The sequence below is a fragment of the Chiloscyllium plagiosum genome, chromosome 17, assembly GCF_004010195.1.
Source record: "Chiloscyllium plagiosum isolate BGI_BamShark_2017 chromosome 17, ASM401019v2, whole genome shotgun sequence".
Classification (NCBI taxonomy): Eukaryota; Metazoa; Chordata; class Chondrichthyes; order Orectolobiformes; family Hemiscylliidae; genus Chiloscyllium; species Chiloscyllium plagiosum.
Window position 1 is genome coordinate 34,059,993 of NC_057726.1, and position 14,798 is coordinate 34,074,790.

The 14,798-nt window shown below is 37.4% G+C and overlaps 1 protein-coding gene across 1 annotated transcript in view; it reads right to left on the reverse strand.

The window, feature by feature from the left end:
* Positions 1-14,798, reverse strand: part of tdrd12 (tudor domain containing 12) — a 145,632-nt gene that overhangs the window by 34,760 nt on the left and 96,074 nt on the right. Inside the window, exons 20-28 of the mRNA XM_043707523.1 lie at positions 14,560-14,762; positions 13,380-13,482; positions 11,841-12,055; positions 9,458-9,668; positions 6,929-7,021; positions 5,958-6,130; positions 4,447-4,572; positions 4,172-4,291; positions 2,197-2,338 (exon numbers count right to left, since the gene is read on the reverse strand). Coding sequence (XP_043563458.1) covers positions 2,197-2,338; positions 4,172-4,291; positions 4,447-4,572; positions 5,958-6,130; positions 6,929-7,021; positions 9,458-9,668; positions 11,841-12,055; positions 13,380-13,482; positions 14,560-14,762 — 1,386 coding nt within the window. The remainder of the gene's footprint in view (positions 1-2,196; positions 2,339-4,171; positions 4,292-4,446; positions 4,573-5,957; positions 6,131-6,928; positions 7,022-9,457; positions 9,669-11,840; positions 12,056-13,379; positions 13,483-14,559; positions 14,763-14,798) is intronic.

The window sequence follows — 14,798 nt, forward strand, 5'->3', positions numbered from 1 at the left end:
TGCTGAGGTGTGCAGTAAAATCTCTGGACTGGTTGATTAGAAATGTCTAATGTACCCATGTTTTGTGACAAAGCAAAGCTGAATGTAAATAGAAGTTTTCAAAAAAATGTAAAAAGCCTGCAAAGGGACACAGACTGCTTAAATGAATGGCATGAAGGTGGCAGAAGGAATATAATGGAAGATGAGAAGTTTCTTCATTTGGAAGATTATGAACTTTCAGAATTCTGTAGCCCATAGAACTGTGGAAGCTAAGTCGTTCAGTGCATTCAAATCTGTGATCCATGGATACTTAAACCTTTAGGTACAAAAAAGCTGAGGTTGCAGATCAGTCATGACTTTATTGATTGGAAGATCATGCATGAAGAGCTGTAAAAAAAACTTACTCATATTTCTCTTTCTTCAGTTCTTATGCAAAATATGATTGTGATTGCAGTTGGTTTTAACGTGTTAAGAATTATGGCAGAGTTGTGGGAGTCCAATAATTCTAGATCGAAAAAGGCTTAATTTCTCTTACAAGGGTCAGCTTAGACTCTATGGGCTGAATGGCCTGCTTCCACATGTAGCGATTCTATGATACTATTCTAACCAGACTTTGCATTTCATATCTGAACGGGCAGGTCTGTAAAATTCCGGAGCACATTTCATAATCATCTAGCTTGATGGTTCATTGATAGATTTATCAATCCAAATCCGTCACTATAGGCTAGGCTATCCAGCTCCAGGTACTTTTGAAAATTAATACTGTAATAAATGGCTCTTGCCAATCTACATAATGAGAGGCTGCAAAGATTTTGCTGTTGAACTCCCAGCACTTCTTCTATGTAGGGTTTCTTAACTTTGGTTCTGTGTCTGAATTCTCTGGACTTTGATACGTGCAACATGCTTATACACAGAAAGGTTTTATCCACTTCAAGTTGGGCAAGGAGAACTCTGACAGATCCACATTCATGACATCCTCGATAACCAAATGTACTTATTTATGTCTATCTCATTGATGACAGGACTTGATTCATACAATAAACGGTTTAAAATACAGATACATATGCAAAATATTCATTTCAGCATTCTGTTTAAATGAACAACATTTAGCTTCTTCCTCCCTATGCATACCATTCATCATTTCCAAGCCAGAGTCTGCTCGGTGGCCAGTTGAATGATGAGCATTCACTAATTTGAATTAACCACAGTCACTTGAGAGTCAAAGACTTAGAACACAGATCAAAAAGTTCAACACCTCATTTAATACTAACACGATGTCAGAGCATAGGTAATTATCAAATAGAAAGTGAACATCAATAGGGACACAAGCTCATTGAAGAAATTATAGAATCGAGCACAAAGTGATAATACATGCTCTAAAAAGGACTGGAAAAGATTGATAAAGTAATGAGAGCAGTTGAGCAGCTCATGAACAGTATGCACAAAACTCTGGCAGATCAATGTTAGACTAATTTTGAAAAGATGTATAGTGTTGGGTCCCCAAGGCCTGAAAGAGATTGTAAATTCCTTTAAATTGATCTATACTTGCTTCTTTAATCTTTAAAATGGAAATTGCTGATTAAATCATAGCCACCAATCACCATTTGGCAAAATTCTGGAAATTTCCAGCAGGAATTACAAAAGAACAAATTCTAAAACCCTGGAATGTCATACCCTTAAACTGTGTGGCGTTGTAGTCCACAAGCACAAAAGACCAGCACACAAGGTTTCCTTTCCAGTGCGTATGCACATGCATGACTGGTGACGATTATCCCCAGTTGAATGTAGTGATCGAACCATACTTTTGTTTTAACCGTTAAGGTAGTTTGTTGTGGGATATCTAAAAATTGTATTTGCCAAATAGAGTTTGAATGAACACACTACAGCCTATCTTGAATGGAAAAGAAATGAGAAATTAGTTTAAAAAACCTCAGTCTGTGGACAAGAGCAAATTATAGCAATCCAATCAATTTCTCTCCACTGTCCATAATAATAGCAAGGCACGACATAAAGACAATCTTGTTGAAGTCATGCTTCATGATGAATCATCTCACCATCTCTAAACTTGACAGAAATAATGAGAGGCTCTTTGATTTACATTCACACTGCAGTATTGTGTACAGCTTTGATGCACTATTTAGAAGTGATTTAAATTATATTTACCTGCAATTTTATTGGAATAATTCTCTCTTTATAAATGCTGTTATTTAAACTGACCTGAAAAGGAAGCTTAAGGGCATCTTTCAATAGTGGTTGAATGTTGTTCAAAGAAATATAGCTGCATGTTCCAAAATCCATAAAGAACACTTCATAAATCCTTTTGGAATCAACAATTGACAAGATCTTCACTCGATGCCACCTAAAATTGAAAGGAAATTTGATAATTTTCCAAATTAAGAAAATGTTCGAAACACTGCCATTCACAACCAAGAGTAAAAATTTTCACTCCTCAGCATCTGTATCCCATTATCATGTCCATGTGACTACATCAACTGCTAAGAACCAAGAGCTGCACAGCCAATGAAATTTGGCAGATGCAGCCCACCACCAGAGATCATGACGAATCCACCATTACAAGGCAAGTGCCCAGAAGAGCAACTCTAATCAGGAGAGGAAAAGAGAAGTTTGGAGAAACAAAATCAGTCGATTGTAGCTTTTGAATTGCTCCTCTTGCTCTGGATGGTAATTTTAAAAACTGCAATACCTTGGTTGTTGGGCTTCAAAAGATTCACATTGGAGGGAAAACTACAGCATTTCTCCCTTTTAAGCCAAGTTAAATTGCAGCTCAAGCCTCAATTATGTTCAGAACCAGATCTGCACATTTACAGAGCACTTCACTCTGCCAACGACAAACTTAAGCATGTTCATCCTGAGGTTAAAGATCTCCACAGCACTGTCACTTCAATCCTCTAATTTGCTCCAACTGCCTCTAACACTACAATCCTACAACGCCATTCTGACTTTTGGTGCATATATTTTATGTTGTGATGTGAGTTGGGGTTTAGTGATGGTTGCCCTGGGGCTGAGTGTTGAAATCCCACCGTCCCAAATTCAGTTCATAAAATCTGGAATTGAAAGCTTACTCTTACTCATAGTGGCAGAAATTGCCATTGATTATCATAAATCTCATCTGGTTCAATAATGTCTTGGGAAGGAAAAATGGCCCCTTTCTCAATCTGGTTTACATGATTCTCGATCCACAACAATGATGGATTCTAAACTGCTCCTTGAAATAGCTTAGAAAGCTAATCACATCAAGGGCAATTAGGGATGGATAGCAAATATTAGTCTTGACACCCATGGATGTTGCAGATGAATTTAAAATCCATTTGATTGGGCATTTTAGAAATTGATGAAATTGAAAACAATTTAAAAGTTGGCAAATAATCTCCCAGTGGCAAATTAGGGAGTGCAAATACATGTTTTAGCTATTCTTGCACTTCTCCATTCAGACAACCGTTGTGTAATGTTAAAGGAAGATGATCTATAAGATAAACAACTCCCAGATGTGAATTTGAACAATGTTGAAGACTGAAGGGAGAACATTTGGGAGCTGTTTTATAAATCGAAAATATGATGCTGGAAAAGCACAGCAGATCAGGTAGCATCCGAGGAGCCGGAGAATCAATGGTTCGGGCATAAGTCCTTCATCAGCAATCTCTAGCATCTGCAGTCCTTACTTTCTACTAGCTGTTTTATAAAGCTTGGATAATGTGGGACAGTTTTCTGCCCAAGAACAGCACTACTGAAGGAAATGCCGAGTGCTACTGAAGTATAATGTTTCTTTTTTTGTTCCTTTCTATTCCCCACATTCCCTATTCTTAATTTCTTCGTCAGGTAAATACGTGGCTTGTTCCATTTTTAAAATGACAGCAAGCATTCTGGTTTTCTTTTATTGGTCAGGACACAAACATCTTTTTATTTCCCGCTCTTCTTTCACAGGTCTCCATGGCATTGTGGATAAAACAGAAAAATCTTATGGTAAAACTTTCAGGTTTTCTTACAAAATCCATAAAGAACTAATCAGAGGGTCTAAAACTCATCCTTGAGATTTTGCTGATAGCTTTAGTTGTGCTAATTTATTGTATGTGCAATAATGATTGAAAAGTAATGACACGAGACCTATTTTCTTGTTGACAAGATACAAAAGAAGCTAAGATACTAGATTCAGAATAAAGTCCTTGATAATTACCTCTTTTCTGTTTCACAGAATGCCAAGCACAAGTCACCAACAGTTGGCATGGAAGTATTGAAAATAAATGTTTTCTTTTCCATAACTTTTTGGTTAATTTCATTTTCGAAAGCACAAAACCTGATGGTAGGGAAAGACGGTGTTTAGTTTTTCACCTTTAGCGTTTCATTTGATTTCAGATACAGCAGTGTGAGAGAATGAGAGATAGAAAATTAGATGGTAAAACATTTCAAAAGCTTTACAGAACTCGAATAACATGAAACATATTTACTCACGCTTCCCTTGTTGCCACTAATTGCACATGAAATTTCTTTGGACTAGAAAATTCAGAAATGACAACTGAATGGTAGTTTCCATCATTCTGGAGAGTGACATGTTCTAACTTGTTATCATAATGTAGCCTGTAAAAGAAAGTTTGATGTCACAGATGCACTAATAGAAGTGCACTAAGTAACCTTTACAGATCATACTGCATATCAAAACAGGATGTGGCTTTTATTGTATTATACTTCCTTTTAATGAGTTCCTGAACTTAACCGACTTGTTATAGAGAAACTTGGATTTGAAAAGAACAAAATGGATGAATCTATACCACATTTATATACATACTTGAAGCTAGTGAAAAAGTACACAAAGAATGAACAGCCAACAAGTTTTATTTTTAAGTTTACTTTCTTAGCCAGACAATGGGTAATGTCTCAAAGAACATGAGAAAATAATTTGCAAAAAAAAAAAACTGGGGGCAAAAGTTTAGCAAGCCATCTTACCAAAAAAAATTTTAAATAACATGTACACAGAAGAGTTTTCTTATTTCACTGAGTGACACACAACCTCCACAGTTTGATTTAGCAGCTTTCATGTTTCAGTCACCTAGTCAACAAATCTGGAATAATATATGACCAACAATTCGAATGGGACGTGATTTCAGACTTTGAGACAATAGTATTCTAACCAATGGCAGCTTTAATGGATTTGTTCAACTGATAAAGGATTATTTATATATCTTCACTGTCAGTATGTAGCACAGGGCACATAAGAGAGTCAGAAAGAGGAACTAAGAGAGAAATACAAGAGTAGTCATGTCTTGTGAAAGGAAAGACTATGCAACTCCCAGATCAACATATCAGTTCAGGAATATAAATTGGCTATTTAACCCTTGGACCCCATTCTACCATTTAATAAGATGACAAGTAGTTCCAACACATCAAGTACGTACAGGAGGGTCCAGGTCCACAAATTGCGGCTGTGCACAGGAGAGAAGTATTCCCCCTCTAATACACAACAGAGGAGGATGGTCAGAGAGAAAAAAAAACTTATCCAATCAATTCTTGTGGCCTTTACAAATTCTTTACAAATTATTCGGGCTGTTGGAGACTAGGAAAAACAAAATAGTTGGAGCTTACATGGTACATGACCTACTTTGCTTCTCCACACATTTTGCAAGACTGTCATAATACAGGAGTAGGACCTTCAGCATATCTAATTTGATCTTAAGCTGATTTTAGGCAATGCCAGGTCTGAAAAAAAAATTGTCCAGAAATGTTTATGTATCGAGGGCAAAAAAAATGAACGAATGCCCAAATATTATTTGCTGAACGTGTTCTATGTTGTATATCAGGATATTAAGCTCACTATGCAAATCGATCTGGACGTCCCTTTTGCAGATAATGTTGTTGAATGAAAAACAGAAATTCTCATGTTAAACTGAACGAATGCTATTTATTCTAAAATATTTGAGAACAACAAGATTGATTGGAAAGATATTTTCAATATTAGAACAACTTACTGTTTCAAGGGAGAATCCTCATTGGGCAAACCAAGTCCAGCTACCCTGCAGAGACCTTTCAATCTTTCAATGTGCTCTGCATTATCAGTGCCAAATCCAGAATTCATGATTTGTGAACGAATGTTGTACTCTAATATTGTGGTTTTCAGATCAGCTAATTTAGCCATACGTACCTTAAGAAATATTATTAAACGTAAATAACATAGCTGATTCACATGACTGGCCATATCAAACTAAAATATTCATTTTGCAAAGTCATAGAACATTATTTCAGCATATCTATTTATTTCAGCAGCTAACACATATCAGAAGAGGTTATATGTTGCACTGAACTTATTTTAGAAACTCACATAAATATGGGAAAGGCATTTTATGTCTGTCAAACACTTCCAATTTCAGAATTTTTCCACAATTTTGAGGAACACGAACAAAACTAGCATGTAAATATGTATCATGCCAGTAACAATTTCAGTAGTGCTCTACCACTATGTACATAGAGCCTTTCAGAACTAAGTGGATGACACAATGATGCCAATTTCTGAACTCTTTTCTTCCAAACCAACTTTATTCCACAACCAAACTTATGGATTCTTTTTTAATTGCTTTCCCTTTAACTTTCTGGTCCCCTACTGTGCAATTCTGCAGTCTAATTGTTAGCCTCAGCCAGTCCCATGAATTCCCAACGTCCATTGCTGCAAATCATCTATACCATATTATAATAATCGAAGATGAAAATGTCCAATTTATTTTTTTCAACAAATGATTTCTGAAAATTCTGTTCAACTTCATTGGTTCTGGATAACTATATGTTCCATTAAGCATCTGAAGTAAAAATATTTGTGAATTTGTACAAATTAAGCAAGAAGTGAGAAAGTTCCATCAGACAGCCACTTACAAAATTAAACAAATTTATATTTGGAACAATACACTTGAGAAATGAGATTTAATGCCATTAAACTTCTCATACTCACTACAGGATTCAGCCATAGAGTGTTACCAAGAGCAAGAACAATTTTGGCTTCATGTGATTTATTGGTGATCTTTTGTTTAATATATCTGGAAACCTATTCAAAATCAGAAAATTTAAAGTCAAAAACTACACAGAATCACATGACTCTCTCCCACTGGTTAATTCATATGATAGGTAAACATGTGCAAACTGTTTCCAGACAAAGAAAACAAATAGAATATTCATAATGATATCAAAATTCTTGCATTTTAAATGAGTTAATTCTTTAATTTCTGATTTGCCAAAATCAAAAAGAAAACGATACTATAAAATATGTTCAGCGGTACATTTAAAAAGAGCACTAATTTTCAAAATACAGCAAAGAATTGGTGGTTAAAAACAAAGGTTATTCCTGTTCAAAAATCAAATACTTTCATCATTTATCATTAGAATCAAAATGAAAGAATTACTGTCAGGATCATTCTGGAAAGCAAAGATTACCTTGGTTTCCTTTCCTGTATTCTAAAAAAAAATCTTTCCCCATCTCATGTACACCGAGCTCATGGATTGGTCACCGAGCATAACACTATCCCATCGGTCACCTCTGCCTCACAGTCTTTGTGGCACAGAATGAGACCTTTCAACCCATCATATCCATCTTGGTCATTAAATATTCATCTATTCTAAGCCTATTTTCCAGCAGTTAGCCCCTAAGCCTTGTATGCAATAGTGTTTCAAGTATTCCTCTCAATAGTTGCCAAATGTCAGGAGGGTTCCTGCCTCTACCACTCTTTTAGGCAGTGAGTTCCAAATACCCACAACTCTCTGGAATCGTAGAATCCCTATAGTGTGGAAACTGGCTGTTTGGTCAACAAGTCCACATTGACTCTCTGAAGAGCATCCCAGACTCAACAGCTCAAACCCACCCTTGTAACCCTGCATTTCCCATTGCTAATCCACCTAACCAACGCACCTCTGGACACTATGGGCAATTTAGCACGACCAATCTACCTAATCTGGACATCTTTGGACTGTCAGAGGAAACCCACACAGACACAGGGAGAATATGCAAACTTCACATAGATAATCACCTGAAGTGGGAATCCAACCTGTGGTGCTGCGGCAGCAGTGCAAACCACTGACCCACTGTGCCCTCTAGCTGAAAAACATTTCCTCAAATTCTGTCTAATTTTCCTGCTCCTTACCTTAAAAATATGTCCCCTCAACACTGACCCCTCTAATGGAAAATGAGTCTTCCTACCTACCAAGTCCATGCCCCTCATAGCCTTTTCTGCTCTAAGGAAAACAACCCCAGCATATCTAGTCTCTGTTCAAAGCTGAATTGCTTCAGCCTGGTGAATCACTTCTGCACTTTCTAGCGCCATCGCATCTATCCTCTAATTTGGTAACCACAACAACATACAGTACTCCAGCTGTGGCCTAACTAACATCATAACCTCCCTGCTCTTGTATTCAAAGCTTCAAATAACAAAAGACAAGTATCTCACATGCCTTCTTAACCACCTTATGCACCCATCACATTGAGTGCACGTGAAGGTCCCTCTGATCTGCATTACTCCTCAGGTCCTACCATTCAGTATTTATTCCCTTGCATTGTTAGCCTTACCTCACTGCCCATTTTTCAGGATTAAATTCCATTTGCTACTCTTCAGTCTACCTATGTTGTCTTGCAGTCTAAGGTGTTCCTCCTTGCTATTTACCATGTTACCAGTTTTTATAATGTTAGCAAACTTACTGATTACAGCTGCTACATGCATATCTAGACCATTAATTTACACAACAAATCGCAAAGGATCAATGCCGAACCTGGTGGCAAAATGCCTTTGGATTTTTCCTAATGTTATCGACTGGTGATTTTTCATATTTGCTCTCCAAATTTCTTTTTGAAGCAATGCCCTGCATTTTCCAAATTTCTCTACAGCATCCATTGTTTTAATCTAATGGTACTCTATTGCATTATTGTGATTTCTGCTTCCCAACCAATCTGCAGCCTTTACCAGGCAGAACATAATACCTTCCCACTAACATCCATTTGAGTGGGACTGCATTTGAAGCCCCTCACTATCACATCCTAGGGGTTATCAGTGATCAAAACCATGAACTGGAACAACCTCTACTTTATTCTCTCATGGGATGAATGGTCATTTGCAAGCATTTGTTGACCATGCCCAACTGTTCTTAAACAAGTGGCTTGCTAAGTTATTTCTGAGAGTATTTAATAGGTGATCCACATTGCTGTGGTCTGGATTCACATGTAAGCTAGACTGGGTAAGGGAAGGCACACTTTCTTCCTCAAAAGGATATTAATAAAGCAGACAGGTTTTTACATCATTTGATGCCAGTTTCAGTGTTTGTGTCCATTAAGCTAATTTTCAATTCCAGATTTCCTGTTTAATCGAATTGAAAGATCCTGCTTGTTATCAGCTAAGAATAATTATTTCTATCAAGTTTTGCTCATAAAATGTTTTGGAACATCACCTGAAAATTATGTACTTAAAAATGTCATTAAACAGACTTCCAAACTCCTTACCTGTGGATTCCAGTCCATTTCATTGTCAATAGGCTTTACTCTACATATTATAAATTCAACAACCTGTGGTGGCAGAACCTGAAATTTGGCAGGAAGTTTGAGCAGCTGTTTCTGCATCACTAGTCCAGTTTGACCACTGTCGATGTATTTCACTCTTGCACTCCTGAGAACTGCACTTTCAGCTTTCTCTGGCAATGCTAGTAACTGCACCCTTAAAGCATAACAGAATACATAACTGATGAAAGATTTGTGCTGAATTTGATAATAAACAGTTTTTGTATTAAAAACAGAAGAATACCTTCTAATCAATATATTGAAGAGTCACAAATGTCATGTATTATTTCCAATCCATATTTGTATTAGAATCTTACGATAGCAAAATCCTAATTCAGCATCAAAAATAATTTATTCAAAACACCACAGTATGAGGTTTCTCTCAGCTGACAAAACGCCAAAAGTCATTGCGGTCTGCTCACCATTTTTTCACTTAATTTTTGGGTTTTTTTGCCCAAATATGTTCTAGTATTCTTAAGTGCAAATCGGCTGATGGTGCAAAGTGAGGAGACACAATAAATGTCGAAGAGTGTAGTGCTGGAAAAACATTGCTGGTCAGGCAGTATCCGAGGAGCCGGGGAATCGATGTTTCAGGCATAAGCCCTTAATCAGGGATGAGGCTTGTGGGTCAAGGGGGCTGAGAGATCAATGAGAGGGGAATGGGGCTGGGGGGAAAGGTAGCTGGGAATGCGATAGATAGATGAAGGTGGAGGTGAAAGTGATAGATGGGCAGGAAGATAGACAGGTAGGACAGTTCAAGAGAGCGGTTGGGACAGGGGTAAGGTGGAGGAGGGAGAGGGAGGGGAAATGAGGAAACTGGTGAAATCCACATTGATCCTGTGTGATTGAAGTGTCCCAAGATGGACAGTTCAACTACATGGGATCAATGTGGATTTCACTGGTTTCCTTATTTTCCCTCCCCCGACTTTATCCCAGTCCCAACCTCCCAATTCAGCACCGCCCTCTTGAACTGTCCTGTCAATCTTCCTGCCCACCTATCTGCTCCAACCTCCTCCTTTCACCCCCACCTTCATCCACCTATCGCATTCCTAACTACCTACCCCATGCTTCACCCCTCTCCCATTTATCTCTCAGGCCCCTTGGCCCACAAGCCTCATTCCTGATGAAGGACTTACGCCCAAAACATTGACTCTCCCGCTCCTTGGATGCTGCCTGACCAACTGTGCTTTTCCAACATCACACTCTTCGACTCTGATCTCCAGTCCTCACTTTCTCTTTGTTTTCATCCAACCACCTCATTGTGTCAATGTGTTCCACAAGGGATAGACAGACAAAGTGAGGTATCAAGATTGTGGCAGAAATAGACTGGGGGAGATGTTAAGAATGAAATGAGGACACATTTTCAAACAAGCTACTGGGAAACCTGGAACTGCGGACACTTGGATTGAAAGACAGCGAATCTTGTTAGTTAAGTATCATCAACGAAAAGAGTAAGGTCACAAAAACAGAATTGACATACAATTTTATTCATGATCTGACGCACAGCAGGTAAGACTAAAAAGGGCTGAATTGCAATGCTGCTATGAATCTGCTACCAATCACCGAAGTTCAGAACTTCATGACTCTTTAATAATGCTTTTCTGCCATGGCATTTCAATCACACCCCTCCAGTCATAGGGTTTAAAACTTACCTCTTTTTGCTGACAAAATTCTTCAAGCTTCGCTCTTCTTCAAACCCATTTTCACTCCAGCAATCCCAAGTACCCATCTCTTTTCCTCTTATAGCTTTTATCATACTCCCACTCGGAATATCCTCACCTTCCTCCTCACTGCTCACTCCTCATATCCCTCCTGCATCAATTGGTTTGGGCAATTGTATCAATTGCACGAAGTTCAATTTATTCTTTGTTGCATTATCAACCATAATCCACTAATCAGCTTTATGGTTCTTGAAAGTACATTAACAAGACAGTAAATATCACTGATAGTACTTTGGACTGAAAATTACATAATGTTCGTTTTTGTTAGAACCCGCACATTACTGGCCATTGTCGTAAAGACATTAGTTACATCTCTGTTGTTGAAATCTAAGTCATAACATTATGTAAAGCTATAGAACATTAAACAAGTATAATTAGTTATACTGCATAACTAGCATACACTAGAAATTGTTTGAAACTATTAAATGTTTTCCAATGATCCCAACACCAAATTAAAGAATGTATTTATATATCACAATTATTTCATTGCATCTTTGAAGCCATATCATATGCTTGAGATACTTGCTGTTGTAAAGCTTCAGTCTGAACAATTATAATGTTCTTGTCAGAGTTTAAATGTCAATTGCAAACAAAACATCTCACTTTACCTGCTATAGCTGTTCTCCTCTAATCCATAGAAGGCAGAAACTTCTAATTGTTCTACTGGTTTCCTGTGGTCATCCTCCAAATAGTAATCAGTCATGTCTTTCAAAAGCATCAGATAGTCCTCTTCCATAGATACAGGGAGATCCTCCCATTTACTTCTGTGATGTATTATTCTGCCATAATAACCTGAAGCGTCATTGACACATGTTGGAATAATCTAGAGAAGTTTAATTACACTCGGGGTAAGTTATTTCTTTTATCCAAATATAAAAAAATGATACATTGATGTGAAATATAAAGAAATGACTACATTCTTTGCAAAAATGCAATTGATACAATCTTTTTCTCTTTGATGATCACATAAAACTCAGAAGATTGTCTCATCAGCTTTTGGTTATTCAGGTATCTGGCTGAGAGTTTAGACAACTGGGAAAGCTGATTTAGGGATCTGTACTTCTTGTGATTTTCTGGTCAAATGCATTTCATGTAGCTCTCAGGAGGTAGGGCTTTGGTCTCTTTAAAGCTTTCAGATTCTTGCAGAAATAATTGAATGAATTGCAGGAACTATTTCCTAGCTTTTGCACCAGACAACAAAGCAGATTTTCAATGAGATGGGGAAGCTTTTGAATAGGGAGAGGAATTGTTAGGCTTTTTGGGATTCATGTTTTCACAAAAAAAACACAATTATGCATTTTGTTCTTTACAGTACATTTACAATCAAATTTTGGAATAACGTTCTTGGGGAGAAATTTTCTAATTAATTACAGTAGATTTGAATATGCTATTAGATCCCAAACCAATTTTTCCGGCAACTCCAAGGTTAAACCTGTCCAGTCAGTTGTCCACCCTACCAGAGCACTGATATCAAAGTCACAAATGAATAGAGCATAACCATCATGCACAATCTCTTTTCATCCTTCTTGGCTTCTTTGCAGCCAATGACACAGTTTGCCAACCTATTCTTCTCAACACCCATCTTCCATGATCTTGCCAGGTGATCCAAATGTCCTTGTCTCGTTTCAATTTCACATACTCAGTGATAAGCAGAGAAACCCCTGCACAGCAGATTCTCTTTCCACTCTTGCATCATAATGTCTACTGTCCCAACATCTGTGCTTAAAGCCCATTTTATTTCACAGTTAATTGTCAAACTATTTGTCTGACATCCAGCACTTCAGCAGAAATGTGTTAAATACTTGAAAATAAAAGCATTTGCTTCTTCCCTTGCAAGAAAACAAATTTCTTCACCAATTCCATCTTTCTCCCTGGCTATTGCCTTAGGGTGACGCAGACTATTTGTGACCTCAGCATCCTTTGTTATGTGAAGCTGAGTTACTGATCTAATTTTCTCTCTAAGACCGAGAGAGCCTACATGAACGTATGGAACATCGTTGTTAGTCATCAACTGTTGTGCTACTGTGATTTTCACACAGAATAACATTGTACATAGGCAAATAAATCTTAAACAAAAAAGTGAAAACTATACAAAGAAGTAAATTTTCAGAAAGAATCACAAGGCAAGGCACAGAAATAAATCTTACCTCAATGTACCCGGTGGAAGGCAATTTCTTTTCAGCTGTCAGATACCGTGGTTTGTCTACATCGTGAAGAAACTTGTGACGACTTGGGCATGTCTTATTATCCCTAAAACAGTTACAGAAACATGAAAATTAAAAATACTTTCAGGATGAAATCAATTTGATACAGATAGTCCAGTTTAAGCACCACATCAAGTAGCTACCCAACACATACGCACTCATCACATTGTTGCATCAGCAATGATGAATGCAATAGCAAGAAATTATTTGGAGAGAGTTAAAAAGACATAGTGTGGACATGTGTAATCTGATGCAATTGTGTTAAGACGTGTTTACCAAAGAAATGACCACCTAGGAACAAATTAAGGATAGTACACTGGCTCCTCTATTTGCTTTGTGGTATCAGAATTTGAAGTTATTTACAAATAAATCCATGTAATATAATTTAATCACGTTACATATTTTTATATACAAATTTTATATAAATATATACCTACATTTAAATAAATAAATATGTAAATTTATGAGAACTATATGGGGTGGCACGGTGGCTAGCACTGCTGCCTCACAGCACGAGGGGCCCGGGTTCAATTCCCACCTTGGGCTACTTCCCGTTTGTGTGGAATTTGCACATTCTCCCAGTGTTTCCGTGGGTTCCCTCTGGGTGCTCCTGTTTCCTCCCACAGTCCAAAGATGTGCAGGTCGGGTGAATTGGCCATGTTAAATTGCCCATAGGGTTAGGTGCATTAGTCAGAGGGAAATGGGTCTGGATGGGTTATTCTTCAGAGGGGGTTGGTGTGGACTGGTTGGGCCGAAGGGCCTGTTTCCACACTGTAGAGAATCTAATCTAATCTAATCAAATAACTGATCTTTATCTACAAGCTTTTATTTTGAAACCAGGAATTATGTAAAGCCAAAACAATGAAAAATGTACCTCTTCAATAATGTAATTTCCGTATCAAGTTTTTGACAGAAACTCGACAGCTTTCAGTTTAGTCTGCTTACTTACTGAATCATCTGCGATAAACCAATTCTTTTGTTGCTATCACATCATAAGAAAAGGATATTCCAGTTCAAATAGCCATTTTTCTTTGAAGAACAATGAATGTTCCTGGTTCTTGTAACTCCGTAGATTATCCCAACTTCCCTCAAGATCATAAAGTAAACATTGCTAAGGGCTTACCTGCATATTCCATATGCTTTAAGGTATTTACATAAGGCTCTGTCATAGTAAATGTCATCTAGGTTATTCATGTTCAAAATAAATTGAAATAATTCTTGAGGAATTTTAGCTTCTGTTCTTTCCAAGTAGTGCAGGACGGAAACTGTTTGTAGTGCATCTTTTTCAGTAAGCAGTACAACTGACTGACCTTGACGAGTTGGCCCCTAGTATTAAGAGAATGTTTTGTGTCAAATATCATT